Source organism: Somniosus microcephalus, chromosome 7 (genome assembly GCF_052327205.1).
Source record: "Somniosus microcephalus isolate GS21.2 chromosome 7, FLI_Smic_1.0, whole genome shotgun sequence".
NCBI lineage: Eukaryota > Metazoa > Chordata > Chondrichthyes > Squaliformes > Somniosidae > Somniosus > Somniosus microcephalus.
In genome coordinates this window covers 144073533-144097389 of record NC_140993.1, presented here as the reverse complement: position 1 = coordinate 144097389, position 23857 = coordinate 144073533, and the positions used below count along the sequence as shown (strand labels likewise).

At 48.1% G+C, this 23857-nt stretch overlaps 1 protein-coding gene across 2 annotated transcripts in view; it reads left to right on the top strand.

Annotated features, from left to right (window-relative positions):
- LOC147114921 (gamma-glutamyl hydrolase-like) overlaps positions 1-23857 on the top strand; it is a 79205-nt gene that overhangs the window by 48686 nt on the left and 6662 nt on the right. For both annotated transcript variants that reach the window (XM_085993033.1, XM_085993032.1), the window contains one exon: positions 12164-12270. In XM_085993033.1, the coding sequence (XP_085849159.1) occupies positions 12164-12270 (107 nt within the window). The remainder of the gene's footprint in view (positions 1-12163; positions 12271-23857) is intronic.

Here is a 23857-nt window from a genome sequence, read left to right as displayed (position 1 = left end):
GGTAAGGACGGCAGATTTCCTTCCCTAAAGGACATTAGTGAACCAGATGGGTTTTTACGACAATCCGATTAGTTTCATGATCACAATTACTGATACTAGCTTTTTATTCCAGATTTATTTAATTAACTGCTTTGGACTCATGTCTCCGGATCATTAATCCAGGCCAGCGGCAATCACACCAGACTACAGTATCTGTATACTACAGTAAAACAACACTTATTTACTTTGTCTCAACAAATGTATTCATCAAAGCCTTGTTATTTTGTTAGCGTGAATATCATTGTTACACTTAATCAACACTAAGTCACCAATTCCGATCCGGGACAGCTTCTATTGGTAACCCTTCTACTAGTGGTGATGGAGGACTTCCTGTCAGCACAGGATGTAAAGTCCCCTTCAGTGATTCAGGTGCTGCTGGTGTTGGAGGATTCCCTGGCTGGTCAGGATGTAAATCCAACCAATGTTCAAAAATTTGCCTTTTTTTTATAGTTTAGTCATCTGCTTATCTCCGTTAGTTTAAACATACAGCTACAGATTTAGGCATTCATAGTCTTTCATTCATGGCTGTCTGATTATCTGTTTTATTCATTTATAACAATTTGAGTATCATTTTCTGCTGTTCCTTAGACCTGATATTTGTGCTAATTTTCACTGTTTCAACAATGGAACTCAGTTTAATTCAGACATCTGAGAGTCTGCTTCAGTGTTCCTTTAATTGAACTTATAGCTTTGTAGTGTTTAGAATTAGTTTCTAAAAACTCAGTAGGGTCACCAGCTTTAGCAGATTCTCTCCTGACAGTACTATTATGCCAATATTATATATATATATATATAATATAATCTATCTATCTATCTATCTATCTATCTTATCTTATATATATAAATCGGTACTTCTGTCATTCTGTCTATCTGTCATTCTGTCTTTCTGTCTGTCATCGCCTGTGCATCTGGCGGGCTATGCGCTCGAAAGTTACAGGGCGTACCTACGCGCAGCGTTACCTCCAAAGAAAGCTTACGCTTCCGAGACGGTTTTAAGCGTATTTACGTTTCGGCCGGGCTAAAATCGCGCCCGCAGTATCCCAAAAACCTTCAACATGCCGCTCATTAGCAACAGAGTGACCTCGAGGTCGACCAATCGTACGGCGGCTTGCTGCCGCGTGCGGCCGGGCCAATCGGTGCGTGTGTGGGCGGGCCTTATCGTTCTGAACAGAGGTGAGTCGCCGCCATCTTGATTCCAAACTTTTCCTTTTTCCCGCTTTCTGCGTCTTAAAAAAAAAACGTTGCTTTTAAAACACACATTGTTTTTTTAAAAAATGATTTAGAAACGAATTAACTTATCTAATCTCATTAATTTTCCTACCTTTCCCCGTTTTTCCAGGTAGGCCTCGAAGCCTCGGCTTCTCCTCCGCACCCACGGCCGAGCTAGGCACCTCCCGGCCCCACTCGAAGGCTGCAGGGGCCGGCCTCACCCCAGCGCCGCTACCTTACTAAAGGGTGCGCGCGCAGCAGGAGCTGAGACGCGGCGTCTCTCTCTGGTTCGGCCGGGGGGGCGGGGCTTGCTGAGCGTCAACAGTTACCCTGGCAACCGGGCCCGCCGGCCGTCTCGCACAGCCGCAATCGGCGGTCTTCACCTCGGGGGGGGGGCGCGACCCTCGGGGGGGGAGGGGGCCCGCGACCCTCGGGGGGGGGGGGTCCCCGCCCCCCCCCCGCCCTCCCTTCCCCCTCCCCTTCCCCCCCCTCCCTTTCCCCCCCCTCCCTTTCCCCCCCTCCCTTTCCCCCCCTCCCTTTCCCCCCCCTCCCTTTCCCCCCCCTCCCTTTTCCCCCCCTCCCTTTTCCCCCCCTCCCTTTTCCCCCCCTCCCTCCCATCCCCTCCCCTTCCCCTCCCCCCGCCCTCCCATCCCCTCCCCCCCGCCCTCCCCTCCCCTCCCTCCCCCTCCCCCTCCCTCTCTTTCCCCCAGTCGCTCGCTCTCTATCTTCCAACAACAACATGCCCTCGAAAAAGCCTCGGCACCGCCGGGCACTTTAGCTAGTCTATCTATCTATACATATAAAGCGATGCTTCTGTCTGTCTGTCCTTCTGTCATTCTGTCTGTCTATCCTCACGTGTGCGTCTGTCGGGCTATGCGCTCGAAAGTTACAGAGCGTACCTACGCGTGCGTTACGTCGAAAGAAAGCTTACCTTTCCAAAACGGTCTTAAGCGTATTTACGTTTCGGCCGGGCTAAAATCGCGCCCGCGGTATCCGAAAAACCTTCAACATTCCGCTCATTAGCATCTCATTATCCGCTCATTAGCGACAGAGTGACCTCGAGGTTGACCAATCGAACGCCGGCTTGCTGCCGCGTGCGGCCGGGCCCTCCTACGGTCGAGTGACGGGATGATTGACCAATCCTACGCTTTGGTCACCTGACGGTCGACCAATCGGTGCGTGTGTGGGCGGGCCTTATCGTTCTGAACCGAGGTGAGTAGCCGCCATCTTGCTTCCATTCTTTTTCCTGCTTTCTGCGTCTTTTCAAATATACATTTCCAGCAAAATAAAATTGAATTTATTAAATTGTTTTAAAAAAAAAAAATCACTCATTAGTAAATATTTTCTCTAACCTGAAGATTCTTTTTCCTACCTTTCCCCGTTTTTTTCTTAGGCCTGAAAGCCTGGGCCTTTCTTGCCCAGCCAGGCCCGAGCTAGGTAATTGGGCTTCTGCTAAGCTCCTCACCGCCCCCCCCCCCCCCCCCCCGTGTCACGTTACCCGGGGCAACGGCGTCAGCCACGAGGGTCAGGGTGCGCGCGCAGCAGGAGCAGGAGCAGGTGAGACGCGGCGTCTCTCTCTGTTCCGCGCTTGGCTCGGGCGGGGCTCTCGAGAGTGCGGATCTCGGCCTTGGTGAGCGGGGCTCTCGGGAGTGCGGGGCGGGGCGGCTGGGGTTTGGAGAGCGGGGCTCTCGGGAGTGCGGGGTGGGCTCGGAGAGCGGGGCTCTCGGGAGTGCGGGGCGGGGCGGCTGGGGCTTCGAGAGCGGGGCTCTCGGGAGTGCGGGGCAGGGCGGCGCGGCAGGGTTACCCCGGCAACCGGTCGTGGCCGTGGCCGTCTCTCGGCCTCAAGCCCTCCCTTCCCTTCCCCTTCCCCTCTCCCCTCCCCCCTTCCCCCCCCTCCCCTCCCCCCTTCCCCCCCTCCCCTCCCCCCTTCCCCTTCCCCCCCCGCCCTCCCTTCCCCCCCCCGCCCTCCCTTCCCCCCCCCGCCCTCCCTTCCCCCCCCGCCCTCCCTTCCCCCCCCGCCCTCCCTTCCCCCCCCCGCCCTCCCTTCCCCCCCCCGCCCTCCCTTCCCCCCCCCGCCCTCCCTTCCCCCCCCGCCCTCCCTTCCCCCCCCCGCCCTCCCTTCCCCCCCCCGCCCTCCCTTCCCCCCCCCCGCCCTCCCTTCCCCCCCCGCCCTCCCCCCCCCCGCCCTCCCTTCCCCCCCCCGCCCTCCCTTCCCCCCCCCGCCCTCCCTTCCCCCCCCCGCCCTCCCTTCCCCCCCCCGCCCTCCCTTCCCCCCCCCGCCCTCCCTTCCCCCCCCCGCCCTCCCTTTCCCCCCCCGCCCTCCCTTTCCCCCCCCGCCCTCCCTTTCCCCCCCCGCCCTCCCTTCCCCCCCCGCCCTCCCTTCCCCCCCCGCCCTCCCTTCCCCCCCCCCGCCCTCCCTTTCCCCCCCCGCCCTCCCTTCCCCCCCCGCCCTCCCTTCCCCCCCCCGCCCTCCCTTCCCCCCCCGCCCTCCCTTCCCCCCCCCGCCCTCCCTTCCCCCCCCCCGCCCTCCCTTCCCCCCCCCGCCCTCCCTTCCCCCCCCCGCCCTCCCTTCCCCCCCCCGCCCTCCCTTCCCCCCCCCGCCCTCCCTTCCCCCCCCGCCCTCCCTTTCCCCCCCCCCGCCCTCCCTTTCCCCCCCCGCCCTCCCTTTCCCCCCCCCGCCCTCCCTTTCCCCCCCCGCCCTCCCTTTCCCCCCCCGCCCTCCCTTTCCCCCCCCCGCCCTCCCTTTCCCCCCCCGCCCTCCCTTTCCCCCCCCGCCCTCCCTTTCACCCCCCCGCCCTCCCTTTCACCCCCCCGCCCTCCCTTCCCCCCACGCCCTCCCTTCCCTCCCTTCCCCCCCGCCCTCCCTTCCCCCCCCCGCCCTCCCTTCCCCCCCCCGCCCTCCCTTCCCCCCCCCGCCCTCCCTTCCCCCCCCCGCCCTCCCTTTCCCCCCCCCCCGCCCTCCCTTTCCCCCCCCCCCCGCCCTCCCTTCCCCCCCCCGCCCTCTCTTCCCCCCACCCGCCCTCTCTCTTCCCCCCCAGTCGCTCTCTACCCCCCAGTCGCGCGCTCTCTTTTCTCCCCCCCCCCCCAGTCGCTCGCTCTCTCTCTCTCTCTCTTCCAACAACAACATGCCCTCGAAAAAGCCTCAGTACCGCCGGGCACTTCAGCTAGTTTATATATATAAAGGCACCCCGTTACAAACGATCGAGCACAAGCATTTGTTGTTGCAGTTTGCAACTAGCTTTAAGTAATACAATTCTATTAAGCAAATACAAATAACAGCTATGTGAAATGATACAAAATATGATATATAATATAACTGCATCACAACATATCCTTCGAACAACATAGCCCCTTGCAGCTAAATAGCCAGCTGTGCTCGGAACTCAGCTCCTGTGTCACGGCTCCGGGTGATTCTTTATCCTCGAGTGATCTACTTTGCGCTTCCCCCTGCTGGAAGATCATGTTTGTGGACACCTGCTGGAGTCTGTGATCATAATTTACAGCTGGGCTTGCAATCTAGCTGTGGAAACTTAAGGGGTTATTTTAAGCTTTACCCACTTATTCCTGGAACCTTAAAAATAATGGTCTAGAAATTGGTTTGCGCTGGATCCACATTCGGGTAAGTATCTTTTTAAAAATAACTTGCGTTTTTGGTTGCAGCCTGCAATGATCCCTTTAAGGACCCCTGGTTAGGCTGCATGTAGATCTGGTTTTCCTGAACACAGCCAACCAGTGCCAGCTGCCTCTGGGCAAACCAATTTGGCAAAGGAGGCCTCAAACAGAAGTTATGCCCCTTATTTGCATAGGCAAAGGTCCTAGCACCTGTTTCAGGTGTGGGCCCTGGACGCCTCTTTTTACTAATATGGCAATGGTGCACTTTCGGCTCAATATGCACGCACTCACCACCCACCTAATTGGATGCTTTAGCCACCATTTTACGCCTGTAGAATGGGCGCAGCATCATCTAATTTCTGCACCAATGAATTCAGTTGAAGAACGCCTGGTAATTTTGTACTCTCATTGATAATGACTCACTGTGGTGAGTCCTACAGGCTGGAGAGCACAGCGTCTTGGACTCTGGAGAGCCATAGGGCTCGATTTTGCCAGGCCCGAGGAGGCGGGATTGGAGGAGTGTGAGGTGTTAAAATCGCAAAAAATGGCGGCCGGCTCCAATCCCGCCTCTGAGCATTTTTCCCAGAATCGGGGTTTCAGACCCCATTTCCATCCCACCTCCAAGAGGCGGGATAGGACCTTAAAGCCCTTAACCAGTTAATTGCCTCTATAATCCCATTTTGAGAGGCCTTTCTGATTTTAACACATTTCCCCCGTCCTGCACGTCTCCTCTGGAACACGCCAGTGAATCCTGGCGGCTGCACAAGTGTATTGCTTACTAACGGCTGCAGCTCCACTATTAAAAAGGAGTTTTCAGCAATCATCATTTGCAGGTGGCAGAACTTTGTTGTCTCAGGTCTGGGGGAACTTTTAGCAGGCATACTCATTGTGGTGGAAGTTTGGAGCCTGACACCCATCTCCAATGTAACCTCCTGGGAAACCCCTCTCCCCACCTTGACTGAGCGCTTCCTCAACTGAGGCATATACCAGAAGCATGGGAACCATTTATTTCCTTTCCTCCTGAACACCAGATTCAGACGAAGAAAAGCCGCGGCAGCAGCAGACCCATGAACAACAGCACCACCATCAGCAGCAGCAACAACAGGAGCGCCAAGCTGCTGCTCACCCACCTGAAGCTGCACAGGCCAGAAGGCGCCAGCGTGCAACCACATTGCTGCCTGGGATGCAAGGGACGCACTCATGTTGGCCAGATTTGCTTAGCCTGCACAATCAAACACTTTTGCCTCACGCCTTCTTACCACAGCATCGACAATGGACAAGAACCTACGGATTCCTATCACTCTGACGACCATACTGACAATTGCAAGTCGCCGTAAGCCCTCAATGTGGAAGTCCCATTTGCAAGATGAGACAGGCCACAACTTCAACAGTTTGTCATCAAATCTGTGTATCATCACATTACAAGGATGGCTTGTCAAAAAACAATACAACAGAATACCCAAGTGACTACCCTTGTGACTACTTGTGCTTTATATCCCTCTTAAGCGTGCTCTTACGTGGTGCTTCCCCTGTGACTTCAGCAGGTGTGGAGGCCCCTTGCTCACTTTCTTGCTGCTCCTGTTCGACACCTTTGGCGGGCGTCCTCTGGGGTTGCGAGCCTGTGAGGGCTCGGCAACAGTCTGCTGCTCCTGCGGCTGTGCAGGGGCTGAGACGCCCATGTCAGTTGGGTGAGGACTCTGGTGGGGCTCTGACCGAGGGCTTTGCAGTGGCATGGTCATGTGAGCGCTTGGAGAGGAACCCCCACTTCCTTATTGTCTGCCACCAACATCCCTCTCATGGGTCAGCCCCACTTCAGAGCTAGCAAGTGGTTTGACAGCACCTTACTGCACTTCAGGGGGGCCTTGAGGACCCGTTTCTGCACTGGAAGTCCTACTCCAGAGGACTTCCATGAAGGACTGGTTTCTATGCTCAATAGCTGACCATTGCTCTTCAAGAGATGTCAGTCTATTCTGAACAATGACCATGTTTTCAACACTCTGGCAACTTAGCTCCTCCATGCCTGTAGCCATCCTCTCGTCTACCGTAGCCATCCTTTCCACAGAGGTTGCCATCCTTTCCGTGGTGATGTGTTCATGCGCCAATGCCTCCACAAAGGCTCTGCTCATGTTCACGATGGACTCCTCCATTCGCTCCACACTCGCAGCGACCCTGGAGACAAAACCTGCCAGAAACTCCTGCACCTGTTCCTGGAGTTCCAGCACCGCTCTTCTGGATGGACCCGGAGGCACAGGGTCGACATGCAGTGGAGCCAAGCTGGGAGAGTCCTGCACCCTCCGACGAGGACTCTCCACTGCTGTCCCTGTCTCCACCATCTGCTGATGCTCACTTGTGAGCTGTGATACACCAGGTGCTAACACTACTCTATCTCGCGACGGTCCCACCGAGGTGTGAATGTCTGCGCTGGTGCTGGGTGCGCTTAATTCTGCTGACGCTGCGCCTTCAGAGGTTGCCGCTTCCTCTGAGGAGTATTGAGGCTCAGGCTGTTCCACCTGGACAGTGGGGACGGTGGCTCTCGATGGTCCTGTGGGGGAGTAAAGGAGTTAGAGATGTGAGGTAAAGGTTACATGCACATTGAATTGTGCAGATGATCATAAGTCAATCTGTTAGAGCATCAGAATCATTATCAGTCACTCATGCAATGTCAGTGAGAGAGATGCCAAATTATTCTGTAACCAGCTTGCTGTGATGTGCCCGTCTGTCCTTCCCCCCACTTGCGAATCTTCCTCCACACCAGCGATTTCCAAGGCCGCTTCCTCCAAGGTGGTTAGCTGGGCTACTGAGGGTGGCCTTCCTCCTGTCCTCGCTCGTTCGGAATGGTCATGGCCCTGTGGGTAGTGGAGCGGGCCCAGGGGCCGTGTAGCCTTGTTCTGCTCCTACTGTGTTCTAATTCTGTTAGATTTCAGGAGATGGTTTTATTCCTGTTCCTGGCTGGGGTGGAGATCGCCTTTACAGAAGGTAAGTACTGTAACAAATATAGGGACAGAGTGATCTCCTGGAAGAATTTCGATCGCCTAGATGGGTCGGAGAGGAATTTCCCAGATTTTTTTCTCCCAAATTGGCCATTGGGTCTTTATCTGGTTTTTCGCCTCTCCCGGGAGATCACATGGGTTCGGGTGGATGCAGAGTGATAGAAGATTTGAGGTTAGGATCAGATCAGCCATGATCTTATTGAATGGTGGAGCAGGCTCGAGGGGCCGATTGGCCTACTCCTGCTCCTATTTCTTATGTTCTTATGTTCTTATTGTGGGCACTCTTTTCCTGCAATGAGGGATACAAGTGGAGTTTGAGTGAGAATGAAGGAGTGAGTGTAGAGAATCCATAGCATAGATGCTTAGAAGGAGACAAATGGCCCTCCCTGTGTGTTGTAAGTTGTTGTAATTGCATCACAGTGATAGGGAGTATGAGGGCTGCATGGTCGAATAGTTAAGTGAATGTGACCATAGAGAGAGAGGGAATGGGTAAGGGTGCAGGGATGTATGTGTCAAGTGGGATGTGGAGGAAGAGGCTGGCAGGCAGAGTGCTGGTGAGGAGAGGCGATGAGGATCAGATTGAGGGTCTTGGAAAGTCATACTCACTTTTCCTGTGCGGAGAAGGTCATGAAACCTCTTCCTGCATTGCAGCCAGGTTCTGCGGTACATAGAGATTGAGTTGACCTCCTGGGCCACTTGCATCCACATAGCTTTAGTCTGCTGCGGAGGCTTTTTCCTCCCTGAGGAAGGGAAGAGCACCTCCTTATTTGATCTTGCTCCCTCCACCAGAGCTTGGAGAGGGGGCCTCATCGAACCTTGGAGCACACTTTGTTCTACTGCTGGACATAGTTGCTAAATGAAGCGATCGCAATAATGGGCATAAAGTTTAAAGTCTCCAGAAGAAGTAAGGCTGCTTGCAGGCCTTAAATCCAGCAGCATTGATGATGTCATCGGCGGTGACTTTCTGTATGAAAAGACTCATTGGGCCAGGGATTCCCACATGCTGGAAATCAAGTGCCCAATTAGGGCAAAATCGCACTTTTTTTCCCACTTCACATCGGAGTCGGGATCCTGACACGAAAAGCACCTGACACGCCCCAGCCCGCCCCCAGTGGCAGAATCGAGCCCATAGAGTTCAGCTACCTACCTATGACTAGAGAGCTCTTGATATCTGTTGTGGTAGATCTAGTGAAGTTAAAGGGGCTGTCATTTTTTGTCTTGTTACAGCCCCAGAGGAAAAATAAATCTGCTGACTTATTGGAGATCTGCCCGTTCTGATTTTTGAGCAGACTTTGATTTAGGCAGCCAGCACTCCCACTAGAAACGGACACTGGCCTAATTAAAAATATTTAAATCGGTGGGATAATGTACATGGATTTCCAAAAGGTGTTTGACAAAGTGCCACATAATAGGCTTGCCAGCAAAGTTGAAGCCCATAGGTCATGATTTTGCCGGCGCTTAGAGGGCAGTTTTGGAGGCAGGTCCGCTGTCAAAATCGAAATGCTTGACAGCGGATTGGGAGCCCGCTCCGAACCTGCCTCCATGTAAGTTTCCAAAGTGTCAGGTCTGCCATGACTCTCTGCATAAGCATATGGAGGGAGTGCAGCCGTGCACCTTTGTGCAGTGCTCGTCAGTGTTTGCAGCACCTCAATGCTGCAGAACAGTGACAGAACAACTGTCAAAATGAATGTGGCCATGGTCCCTTTAAGGAAACCGGCTGATGACGCGTCATCAAATGACGTCATCAGACCCGCTTCCTTTTAATTGGCTGGGAACCTCGCAGGGCGGGCTTAACGAGCCCAATCTACGTAAAATCATTTTCACAGAGCAGTTGGAGCCAGGAGTGGGACCGGGACCCGCCAACAACCTAATCCACCGCGATCCCGCCTCTGATGGCGAAATCACGGTCATGGAATAAAAGGGACAGTGGCAGCATGGATATGGAATTGGCTAAGTGATAGGAACCGGAGAGTAGTGGTGAACAGTTGTTTTTCGGACTGGAGAAAGGTATACAGTGGTGTTCCCCAGGGGTCGGTTCTAGGACCACTGCTTTTCTTGATATATATTAATGAGTTGGACCTGGGTATACAGGGCACAATTTAAAAATTTGCTGATGACACAAAACTTGGAAGTACAGTGAACAGTGAGGAGGAGCGTGATAGACTTGGAATGGATGGACACGTATGTGGCAGATGAAATTTAACACAGAAAAGTGTGAAGTGATACATTTTGGTTGAAAGAATGCGGAGAGGACATATAAACTAAATGGTACAATCCTGAAGCGGGTGCACGAACAGAGAGACCTGGGGTATATGTGCACAAATCATTGAAGGTGGTGGGGCAGGTTGAGAAAGCAGTTAAAAAGACTTAGGGGATCCTGGGCTTCATGAATAGAGGTATAGAGTATAAAAGTGTGGAAATTATGATGAACCTGTATAAAAACATTGGTTCAGCCCCAACTGGAGTATTGTGTCCAATTCTGGGCACCACACTTTAGGAAGGATGGAGCAGAGAAGATTGAGAAGAGATTTGATAGAGGTGTTCAAAATCATGAGGGGTCTGGACAGAGTAGATAGAGGGAAACTGTTCCCATTGGTAGAAGGATTGAGAACCAGAAGACACAGATTTAAGGTGATTGGCAAAGGAACCAAAGGCGACGTAACAAAAAACTTTTACGCAGCGAGTGGTTAAGATCTGGAATGCATTGCCTGAAAGGGTGGTGGAGGCAGATTCAATCACGGCTTTCAAAAGGGACTTGGATAAGTATCTGAAGGAAAGAAATTTGCAGGGCTACGGGGAAAGGGCGGGGGAGTGAGACTAGCTGAAGTGCTCTTGCAGAGAGCTGGCACGGGCTTGACGGGCCAAATGGCCGCCTTCTGTGCTGTAACCATTCTATTATTCTATGATTCTAACTGATGTTGTCAGGATCCCTCGTGTCAATCAGTGCTATCATTGCTACTTCATCAACCTGCTCACAAACCATGGGTGGTGCAGGTAAAGGGGCAGTCATTTGCATTGCTATTTCAAGGGATTCTTAGCTGCAGTCAGTGAAAGCTGGAAGCAAGTCTGGCATTCATGTTTTCTTTAGTCTCTTGAGAGTTTTGAGCCTTAAAGGCTTCCATAAGTTAATCTCCTTGCTGCCGTGTGTTCATAAAATTTCTGGGCCGCTGAAATCTGCTCCTTTTGTTTAATCCCTGATGCTTCCAGTCCTCGCATTTTAGGTGAAGCCTATGAAAGATTACAATCCAGTAAACTTTATGCATCTGACTCTTAACCCATAGAGCTCTATCTTGTTGCTTAGCCCACACATTTGAAATGACCTTGAGAGCACTGACTTTAGTGTTCTGCTGGTTGAAAGGGAATGACCCAGAAAAGAATGGTAATAAAGCTGGTGCTGGTGGTAATTGCTACTGTACTGAGGTAACCAGAGTCAATCCAGTTTGAGGAGACATGGTTGTTTGAGTGCCCTATTGGATGTGGTACAACTTAAGGTATGTGATGGAGATTCCACACACAGTCGGATCTGTAGGATCCTGCTGCAGGGATTTCAGCTGGTGGATCATCTCTACCCAGCCGTCACATGGTGGGTTTCTAAAAGGACCACTGGTGTTGATGTATGTGGATGGATTCATATCCTTAATGTAACCCCAGTGCACTAACTGAGTTTTACCTTCCCATTTTCCTAATTTGAATTTGAATAGTTTGTAGAACCTTTGTGGCTTAACCAAGAGTTAAACCCGTGTTCAACAAACATTTCTTCTCATCTGGACAGAAAGGAACCGTGCTCTCATTTTTCTTTCTCCTTCATACTTTGGGGAGGAGGGATTGATGACTTGGAACCAGTCCAACTGCTGAGACATCCAACACGATGCTGTGATTATGAACGTGCTACAGATTCAAATATATACCCTAAATGAATCATTCTGATATTTATTTGTCTTGTGACTAATATGTCTTTTAAATGCATGTTGTTGAGTGCAGTTTTCTACTATGTGTCAAAGGCTTAGGCAAAAGAGGCATTGAATATGCTTGGACACTGGCAAAGCCTTGTTGTAGCTGCCACAAGTATCAAGCCACTGTTCTATACAATGAACTCTTTCTTCTTGGCATCAAGTAAATTAGATCTTTAAGTAATGTATATATCGGAAAACTTGCCTTGAGCAGTCTAAAACAGTTACTGCATAATTCTGGTTGGAGTGCAAGTTCAGGGCTGAACCCCTATACTGTATATGGGAAATTTTGAAAATGAAAAAGAACTCTATTTTGATAAATGATGAAATAGTCATTGTAAATTAATATTTCATTTTGTTTAGGTGCAGTGGACAGTCAATTGTTTAAGAACTTTCCTGGAGATCTGATGCAGGCTTTGGCTGTAGAACCTTTAACTGCAAACTCCCACCGTTGGAGCATCTCTGTGAAGGTATGGTAGTTAGTACTTTTAGCCATCGAGATCTTCCACATATAAACTAAAGGATTAATGCACAACATTTTTAATCAGGTAGAATCTATCTATATTATTAAAAATCTTGTATATATGTGCATTTCCTGTCCAAAGACGTTACTTTGTTATAATTTTTGGTAATGCGTTTATGTCAACCTGCATATGTAAATATTCAAAAATTGCATTTCCCATGTAAACAATTGGCTGCTATGATTTGTTGATAAACCAGTTGAAAGACTCGATGCTTTTGGAAAAATACTCATCAGCCATTTTTCCTCAGTAACTGAAATTTCTAATGTCCAAAAATAAGATTTTAGAGAAAATAAAAAAAGTACAATATCAGAATAACATGATTAAATGTATACATAGATGTGTCTTTTAATACCATCATTAAAGTTTTTATTTAAAGGCCTCCGCTTCTCCAAGCGCCTGGGCTTGGACTTGGTATTTTTACCGAGTGGGGACTCTGTTAGTCCTGCAGTCTAAGCAGGTGAAGTGTGGGCAAATTCGTACAATGCATCAGTAGCCTTTAAGTTAGCCAAATCATATAAACTGACAGAAGCACTGGAACAAAATCTATTGGGCCGTATTTTGCGACCCCTACGGGTGCAGACGAGGTGCGCACGTGCCCGTAAGGGCCGCACAAGTTCCGGGTTTAGGCATGCGAAGCGCATGTGCTGAAACCCGGCATTTGTGATTTGTCAAAATCTTGACAGATCCTTCGCATCCCCAGGAAAAGGGCCTCTGCGGGAGGAGAGTTGCACTATTTGCTCAACTTCCGCCCGCTGCAAGGCAGTGGAATTCTTACACCTGGTAAAAGCAAACGTAAGGCCTGCTTTTACCAGCATAAGAGTTTTAAAAAATAAACTGTTATCACTCATATTTATACATTAAAAACCCTGTCCAATAAGGCAAGTTTATATTTAGCCCCATTAAAACATATTTAAAAACATTTCAAAAAATTAAATTTTGTTTAAAATATTTAATTAAATGCCATTTTAATTAATTTTATATATGTAATTTTTAAAATTTATTTCATGTGTTCATGTATTTTTTTAAGTCATCCCCATTCATACTTATGACAGTTCCATAAGGAACTCCCATAAGTATGAATGGGGATTCCCTTCTTTCATTGGTTGGGTTGGCCCACGAGGCTTGCGAACTGCATCCACCCCTGGGATACGTGGGCCTCTATGCATTTCTACCAGGAGAGGCCCAGGATTGCAAGCCTCCGTATCTCCCGGACCACCAGGTAAATGCGTAGATTTTTTGATGATGAAAGCCTCCGATCGCAAATTCAGGCCCATTGTGTTTTTCAAAATTATTTGAAGAAAAGCTAGAGAACAAATTTCAAAAGCTTTATTGGAAAAATGGTGGGGTTTTTTTTTTTTTTTTAAACGGGAAGAGAAAAAGAAGAAAAACATAACCAGCTGTCAGGTTTAGTTGGGATTCAAATTATAAACCCTCTAGCCTCTGGTTTTAACTAGGGGCACACATGGCGGGGGGGGGGTTGGGGCGCGAGAGAGAGGGCAAGCGACAAGCTCGCATAGCCACACCGTTGAGAGGCCCAGAACATTTTAACCCCCGGGCCTCATCAGCATATCCCACATGGTCCCTGCCCAAACCCAGGAGGAATGAGGAAGCCAGTGGACGGGGGCGAGATTTCAGGAGGCCATCACTGGGGACCCAAAGGAACGGTCCTCGGCAGTCAGGTAAGTGGGGGTTAAGAGCAATCACGGTCGGGGGCAGGCAAGCCCAGGGCAGGAGAGGCTATTCCTTGTCCCATTAAAAATCTTATTTGAATTTTGCGGCAGCTATCCCTGGCGTGGTTGGCACTATGCACGACTTGTGCGGCCTGGGGTAACATTCGCGTCGGGATCCAAATGACGTCATCAGCCCCTGACTTTTGAATATTTGAGGTCACCGCATGTATGCGGCAAGACCTCACGCCTCCCAAAACCTGGGAGTTAAAATACCAGCCGGTGCGAGGGGAGGGAACTTCTCTGCCCCTCATTTAATCCCTCCACATGCCCTGTTCACATTGGGCAATTGAGGCTTAATATTGGGGTTTCTGTTATCTTCAGAAGCCAGAAATAGTGACAAAGACTGAAAAAAAGTTGAATATTAGCAGAGTTATGAGTGGAGCTGAACACTGTGTAATCATCAGCTAACAACCCCACACCTGACTTTATGATGTAGGGAAGGTCATTGAAGAAATGGATTAATATTGTTGGGCCGAGATCCTTGCCCTGAGGAACACCTGCAGTCATGTCCTGGGGCATCTGACAACCACCGCCATCCTCCTGTGTGTTGGGTATAACTTAAGCCAGTTTTAAAATGGTTTGGATCACTTGGGAACTTTATAAGCTGCAGCAAATATGAAGCCTGCCAGTATCAGAAGTTGGTCTCGCATCTATTGCCTAAGCACACTTTGGGTCACTTCATACCCAAATTACATTCCACAGTTCATTTTGATGGAAAATCTAAATTTGCTCTGAATTGACTCAAACTGTGTAGTATAATTGGCCTGTTAATGAAAACTATTTATTCGAACATGATATTGTAATTGGGATCTTTATATACTGCCCATTTACTTTAGGAAAAAAAGTATGTTTGTTTTTCCAACCCTGTTCTATATTCCCCCATACCTCACTGGTAATAAGATTAAGTATAGAGTGAAGTCGCGTGAAGTGGATAATCATGATCATACAAATCTCGCACAACTCTACCTCTCTTATTCACCTGGTTCCTACAGATTCTATCTTCTGCAATTATTCTTTTTGCCATAATTCAAAATTTTGGATCCTTTGATCTTTACATTGTTCCTTTAAAAATTTGAAAATGTTGTCTCTTTCTCTTGCTTCTCTTAATGCTTATGTGATCTTTCTGTTCCTGCAGCATTTGATAAATCAATATAGTAAATGTTTGCAAGTGTTTTGAAGAAACTTTAATTGGTCACATTTTTCGGACAAGGAAGAAAAAGAACCTTCCAACACTGATTACATTCACGTTCCTGCACTTGGTTGTGAAACCAAATGCTGCCACCTAGTAACCTTTTTGTATAATACACCGCAAACCAAACATGGTATGTGTTTGACTTATGTGTAGGCTCAGCATAGGTCTCCTTGAATAAGGTGATAGGTGGATGATATTGTGGGAGTTGTACTTGCCTTCCAGCCTCTGATGTAGCATTGTTGTGCTTGCAGCTCACACTGCAAAATACTGCTTAGTTTGTTCTACTGTGAACTTGTAGAGCAAATTTAAGGTTAGCAATTTTTTTTCTTTCTAACAAGGATTGTTGTTTCTGACCAGGACAGTCAGTGCTCTTTTGTGTGCAATTGATTGATTCTATTTGTGGCTTATTTTTATCTTAATGTCAATCTCTTAATGTTAGTGATATTTCTGTTGATCAGTTATGATCTTGATTTTTTTTTTTCTTGGGTTATTAAAAGTAGTTGTCATTACCAGTGTTGAATTTTGTTATAAGATGATCTGGATTGTGAGTATGGAGGTGAAAAGACGTACCATAGTAATGAGTAATTCAAAACTGAATTCCTTTTCTCCGTCTCCGTCGCATCTGTGCTGACGATGCCATCTTCCATACCAGTGCTTCCGATATGTCTTCCTTTTTCCTCAACCGAGGATTCCCCTTTACCATGGTTGAAGGCCCTCGACCATGTCCGTTCCATTTTCCACACTTCTGCTCTCACCCCTTCCCCTCCCTCCCAGGACCACGATAGGGTTTCCCTTGTTCTCATCTTTCACCCCACCAGCCTCCACACTCAACGGATCATCCTCCGCCATTTCCGCCACCTCCAACGTGATCCCACCACCAAACACATCTTCCCCTCCCCTTTCAGCATTCCGAAGAGACCGCTCCCTCCGCGACACCCTGGTCCACTCCTCAATCACCCCAACATCCCCTCCCCTTCCCACAGCACCTTCCTGTGCAAGTGCAGGAGATGTAACACCTGCCATTTTACCTCCTCCCTTCCCACTGTCCAGGGCCCCAAACACTCCTTCCAGGTGAAACAGTGATTTACTTTATTTCTTGCAATTTAGTATACTGTATTCGCTGCTCACGATGTGGTCTCCTCTACATTTGGGGAGATCAAATGCAGATTGGGTGACCGCTTTGGGGAACACCTCCGTTCAGTCCGTAAGCTTGACCCCGAGCTTTAATTCTCCACTCCACTCCCTCCGTCCTCATTCTCTTACGCTGTTCCAACAAAACTCAACGTAAGCTTGAGGAACAGCACCTCATCTTTCGATTAAGCACGTCACAGCCTTCTGGACTTAACATTGTATTCAACAATTTCATACCATAACCTCTGCCCCTATTTTTTCAGATGGCAGCTGATGATGATTCTGCTATTCCCATTTACACCTCTTCTCGACCCATCTTTTGTTTCTTTATATGTCCCATTACCATCCCCTTTTGCTTTGTATAATCATGCCATTTGTCATTTAATCTCTCCTACCTTCCATCCTATCACAGACCTTCTATTTTGTTCTTTCCTCCCCTCCCCACTTTCCCTGCCCCTGCACTTGCTTAAAATCTGTTACATCTGTAACTTTTTCCAGTTCTGATGAAAGGTCATCGACCTGAAACGTTAACTCTGTTTCTCGCTCCACAGATGCTGCCTGACCTGCTGAGTATTTCCAGAATTTTCTGTTTATATTTCAGATTTCCAGCATCTGCACCATTTTGCTTTTGTCCTATAGAAGACTTGCTGGATTAATTATTCTGTAGTGCCGATGTAGAAGAACAGTATCCACTTTTCCAATGTTCAGTGTCATAAGCATCTATGGCAATTGATTCTTGTCAATTAAGCCCAATCAGCAAATTCTAAGCCCTTGCTTGAATGACATGTAAAACCTAGGTTTCTGCAACATGTTGATATAAATTACACCTGTACTTTGCCACCTAAAATACCTGCATCCAGTATGGCCTGGATATGCATGTAAATGAATGGCATTGTCAGTAATGGGAAGTGCCTTAAGGCAAGTTTTACTACTCAACAGAAAGCTACAACTCCTCTGTCTAATACTTCCTCTCGCCTGATGTCTTTGCGAAAGTTCCATAAAAATAGCTGACACTTTATTTGGCTCATCAAGCATGATGTGAAAGTCAGTAAGTATAAGTGTAGAAATAGCTGTCCGTTATTGTGAAAACACTTAATGCATTATCCAAGATCCTCTCTCTGTGATTGTAATGTAGGCTCTACCCCCTTTTAAAGTAAATGGATTAATGTCTCCATTAAAATAGCGTCATTGAACATTTTAAGAATTCATTCATAATTCCCAACGAATATACATTCCCCTAACGAGTAAAACCTTTCACGGGAAAAGTGGTCCAACCGTAGCTAACAGGAGAAGATAAAGATAGTATTAGATTAAAGGAAGAGGCTTATAATGTTACCAAAAAGAGTAGTAAGCCTGAGGATTGGGAGGATTTTAGAATTCAGCAAAGAGGACCAAGAAATTGATAAAGAAAGAGAAAATGAGAAAAACTAGCAAGAAACATAAAAACAGATTGTGAAAGCTTCTATAAGTATGTAAAAAGGAAGAGATTAGCAAAAGTAAATGTGTGTCACTTAGAGGCAGAGTCAGGAGAAATTATAATGAGGAAATAGCAGAGACATTAAACAAATACTTTGGGCTTGATTTTGCCAGGCCTGAGGAGGCGGGAATGGAGGCGTGTGGGGTGTTAAAATTGCAAAAAATGGCGGGCGGACCCGACACCACCTCCAAGCAATTTTCCCAAATGCGTGGTTTCTGATCCCGTCTCCGTCCCCAAGAGGCAGGATAGGACCTTAAGGCCCTTAACAACCACTGAATTGCCTCTATAATCCCATTTTGAGAGGCCTATCTGATTTTAACACTTTTCCCACGTGATGCACGTCTCCTCTGAAACACGACAGTGAAACCTGGCGGTAGCACAATTGGATTGCTGACTATCAGCTGCAGCTCCACCATTAAATAGGAGATTTGATCAGTCATCATTTGCAGGTGGCAGGACTTTGTTGTCTCAGGTCGGGGGAACTTTTAGCAGGCATAACCATAGCTGTGGAAGTTTGGAGCCTGATACCCATCTCCAGTGTGACCTCCTGGGAAACCCCTCTTGCCACCTTGACTGAGCACTTCCTCAACTGAGGCATATACTAGAAGCACAGGAACCATTTATTTCCTTTCCTCCTGGACATCAGATGAGGACAAAGACCAGCTGTGACAGCAGCAGAACCATGAACAACAACACCACCAGCAGCAACAACAGGAGTGCCAAGCTGCTGCTCACCCACCTGAAGCTGCACAGGCCAGAAGGCGCCAGCACGCAACCACATTGCTGCCCGGATGCAAGGGACGCACTCATCTTGGCCAGATTTGTTTAGCCTGCACAATCAAACAATTTTGTCTCGCACCGTCTTATCAGACCATTGACAATGGCCAAGAACCTGCGGATTCCTAGCACTCTGACCACCATACTGACAATTGCAAGTAATCCTAAGCCCTCAATGTGGAAGTCCCATTAGCGAAATGACACACGCCACAACTGCAACAGTTGCCATCAGAATTTTAATTTACAATAACCAACTGATGGGTGAAATGTGAAGTTTAATGTTGAGAAGCCAAGTGACTACCATTGTGAATATTTGTGCAGTATCTTTCTCTTACGTGTGCTCCTACGTGGTGGTTCCCCCTTGGCATCAGCAGATGTGGAGGCCCCTTGCTCACTTTCTTGCTGCTCGTGTCTCGACACCTTTGGCGGGCGTCCTCTGGGGTTGCGAACCTATGAGGGCTCAACAACAGTCTGCTGCTCCTGCGGCTATGCAGGGGTTGAGATGCCGATCTCAGTTGGGTGGGGACTCTGGTGGGGCTCTGACCGAGGGCTCTGCAGTGGCATGGAAGTGTGAGCACTTGGAGAGGAGCCCCCACTTCCTTGTTCTCTGCCACCAGCATCCCTCTCGTGGGTCAGGTCCACCTCAGCGCTTGCAAGTGGCTTGAGAGCGCCTTGCTGCACATCAGGGAGGCCATGGGGACCCGTATCTGCACTGGCAGTCCTACTCAGTAGGACTTCCATGAAGGTCTAGTTTCTCTGTTCAATAGCTGACCATCGCTCCTCCAGAGATGTCAGTCTATTCTGAACACTCACCGTGTTTTCTACATTCTGGTGACTTAGCTCCTCCATGGCCGTAGCGATCCTTTCCACGGAGGTTGCCATCCTTTCCGTGGTGCTGCGTTCATGCGCCAATGACTCCACAAAGGCTCTGCTCATGTTCGTGATGGACTCCTCCACTCGCTCCACACTCGCAGCGACCCTGGAGACAAAACATGCCAGAGACTCCTGTACCTGTTCCTGGAGTTCCAGCACCGCTGTTCTTCTGGATGGACCCAGAAGCAGAGGGTCAACATGCAGCTGAGCCAAGCTGGGCGAGTCCTGCTCCCTCCGATTAGGACTCTCCACTGCTGTTTCTGTCTCCACAATCTGCTGATGCTCACTTGTCACCTGGTGTATCACAGCTCACAATACTCTACCTTGCGATGGTCCCACCGAGATGTGAGTGTCTGCGCTGGTGCTGGGTTGGTTGAATTCTGCTGATGCTGCACCCTCAGAGGTTGCAGCTTCCTCTGAGGAGTCTGGAGGCTCAGGCTATTCCTCCTGGATAGTGGGGACGGGTGCTTGCGATGGTCCTGTGGGGGAGTAAAGGAAAGAGTCAGAGATGTGAGGCCAAGGTTACATGCACATTGCATATTGCAGATGATCATAAGTCCATCTGTTAGAGCTTCAGAATCATTATCAGCAACTCATGCAATGTCAATGAGAGAGATGAAAAACTATTCTGTCACCAGCTTGCTCTGATGCACCCGTCTGTCCGTCCCCCACTTGCGCATCGTCCTCGAGTCCCACGATCTCCAGGGCCGCCTCCTCCCAAGGGGTGAGGTGGGTTACTGAGGGTGGCCCTCCTCCTGTCCTCGCTCTTCCTCTTATTGTGAGCTCTCTTTTCCTGCAATGAGGGAGACAAGTGGAGTTTGAGTGAGAATGAAGGAGTGAGTGTAGAGAATCCATAGCATAGATGCTTAGAAGGAGACAAAGATGGAGTGAGGTGGCAAGACCAAGGGCCCTCCCTGTGTGTTGTAAGTTGTTTTCATAGCATCACAGTGATAGGGAGTGTGAGGGCTGCATAGTCGAGTAGTTAGGTGAATGTGACCATAGAGAGAGAGGGAATGGGTAAGGGTGCAGGGTTGTCAATGTCAAGTGGGATGTGGAGGAAGAGGTTGCTAAAGCTGAGTGCTGGTGAGGAGAGGCAATGGGGATCAGATTGAGGGTGATGGGAAAGTCATACTCACTTTTCCAGTGCGCAGAAGGTCATGAAACCTCTTCCTGCACTGAAGCCAGGTTCTGCGGATCAGGGACAACGAGTTGACCTCCTGGGCCACCTGGATCCACATAGCTTTCGTCTGCTGGGGAGGCTTCTTCCTCTCTGAAGAAGGGAAGAGCACCTCTTTATGAGCTCTTGCTCCCTCCACCATAGCTTGCAGGGTGACTTCATCAAATCTGGGAGCAGACCTAGGTCTCCCGCTGCTCATATTGCCCTCCAGGTCCCCCTCGCAGCAAAGGCCAAAAGGTTGGCAGTCTGCAGAAGAAGCAAGGCTTCTTGCAGACCTTAAATGCAGCAGCAATGATGACGTCATCGGAGGCGAGTTTCAGACTGAAGAAACTAATTGGGCCATGGGTTCTCGCACGCTGGAACTCAATTGCCCAATTAGGTGAAAATCGTATCATTCTTCCACATGAATTTGGAATCGGGTGGATAACACGAAAAGCGGATGACACGACCCCAGCCGCCCCATGACAAAATCGAGCCCTGTGTATCTGTCTTCACGGTAGAAGACGCACAAAATTTCCAGAAATAGTAGGGAACGAAAGGTCTAGCTAGAATGAGGAACTTAAAGAAATTAGTATTAGTAAAGAAATAGTACTGGAGAAATTAATGGGACTAAAAGTCAACAAATTCCCTGGACCTGATGACCTACAGCCTTGGGTTTTAAAAGAGGTAGCTACAGAGATAGTGAATGCATTGGTTTTGATCTTCCAGAATTCCCTAGATTCTAGAACGGTCCCCCTGAATTGGAAGGTAGCAAACCTAACCCCGCTATTCAAGAAAGGAGGGAGAGAGAAAACAGGGAACTATAGGCCAGTTCACCTGAAATCAGTAGTAGGGAAATTGCGAGAATATTATTAGGGATGTGGTAACAGGGCACTTAGAAAATCATAATATGATTGGACAGAGTCAAATTAAAGGAAAACCGTGTTTGACAAATCTTTTGAAATTGTAACTAGCAGGGTAAATAAGGGGGAACCAGTGGATGTAGAGTATTTGGATTTTCAAAAAGTAATCGATAAGGTGCCACATAAGAGGTTATTACACAAAATTAAGGCTCATGGGATTGGGGACAGTGTATTAGCTTGGACTGAGGATTGGTTAATGGACAGAAAACAGAGAGTAGTAATAAATGGGTCATTTTCAAGTTGGAAGGCTCTAAATAGTGGGGTACTGCAAGGATCAGTGCTTGGGCCTCAGCTATTTACAATCTATATTAATGACTTAGATGAGGGGACTGATTTAATATACCCAAGTTTGCTGACGATACAAAGTCAGGTGGGAAAGTAAGCTGTAAGGAGGATGCAAAGAGGCTGCAAAAGGATATAGGCAGGTTAAATGAGTGGACAAGAACATGGCAGATGGAATATAATGTGGAGAAGGGTGAAGTTATCCACTTTGGTAGGAAAAATAGAAAAGCAGAATATTTTTAAGTGGTGAGAGATTGGGAAATGTTGGTGTTCAGAGGGATTTAGGTGTTCTTGTACACGAATCACAGAAAGTTAACATGCAGGTACAGCAAGCAATTAGGAAAGCAAATGGTATGCTCGAATTTATTACAAAGGGATTGGAATATAAGAGTAAAGTCTTACTACAATTAAGTAGGGCCCTGGTGAGACCACACCTGAAGTACTGTGTACAGTTTTGGTCTCCCTTAAAGAAGGATATACTTGCCTTAGACAGAGTGCAATAAAGGTCCATGAGACTAATTCCTGGAATGAGGGGATTGTCCTATGACGAGAGATTGCGTAGACTAGGCCTAGAGTTTAGAAAAATGAGAGGTGATCTGAAACATATAAAATTCTTAAGGGGCTTTACAGGATAGATGCTGGGAGGATGTTTCCCCCGGCTAGGAAGTCTAGAACTAGGGGTCACAGTCTCAGAATAAGGGGTCGGCCATTTAGGACTGAGATGAGGAGGAATTTCTTCACTCAGAGGGTTGTGAATCTTTGGAATTCTCTACCCCAGAGATCAGCCATGATCTTATTGAATGGCAGAGCAGGCTCGAGGGGCCGTATGGCCTACTCTTGCTCTTAGTTCTTATGTTCTAACCATAGATGCTCAGTCATTGCGTATATTCAAGACAGAGATGGTTAGATTTTTGGATACTAAGGTACTCTAGGGATATGGGGATAGTATAGGAAGGTGGAGATGAGGTAGAAGATCAGCCATGATCTTACTGAATGGCAGAGCAGGCTCAAAGGGCCAAATGGCCTACTCCAGCTCCTATTTCTTATGTTCTTAACATTCATACGGTAACATCACCAGCACTGTTTCCTTACCCACACACTGTCTCCTTGGTGGTAGGGAGGATGGAGCAGTCTTGGTCATCTTTGTGTGAGATTAAAAAGGAGATAACTGCATTAAAAATAAAAAGAGGAGATATATTAAATAAACTAATCAAACGCAAAGAGGATAAAACTCCTGGTCCGGACAAATGACATCCGCGCATTTAAAAATAATCTAGGGAAGAGATAGCAGAGGTATTACTACACATATTTAATAATTCGTTAGAAAAAGGTGCAGTGCCAGAGGACTGGCGGATAGCTAACATAATACCGATATTTAAGAAGGGAGATGGAACATGTCCAGAGAACTTTAGACCAGTCAGCTTGACAATGGTGGTAGGAAAAATATTGGAATCCCTACTAAAGGAGAAAATAGAAGAACATCTAGCAACCAAAAATACAATAAAGAAGTGTCGGCATGGATTTCAAAAGGGAAAGTCTTGCTTGACCAACCTCATTGAATTTTTTGAAGAGCTAACAGAGAGTAAACAAGGGTAATGTAGTAGATATAATTTATCTAGATTTTCAAAAGGCCTTCGATAAGGTACCACATAATGGACTAATGAATAAGGTCAGAGAATGCGAAGTCAGGAGACAAGTAGCAGAATGGATAACTAGCTGGCTTCAAGGCAGAGAGTGGGGTAAAGTAACTATTCAGAGTGGCAGAAGGTGGGAAGTGGTGTTCACAATTTATATTAACGATTTAGACTTTGGAATCAAAAACACAATTTCTAAATTTGTGGATGACACCAAATAGTCAATACTGAAGAGGACTGCAACAAATCACAAGAAAACATTAATAAACTTGCAGAATGGGCATATAATTAGCAAATGAATTTCAACACAGATAAATGTGAGGTATTACATTTTGGTAAGAAAAATAGGGAGGTCACA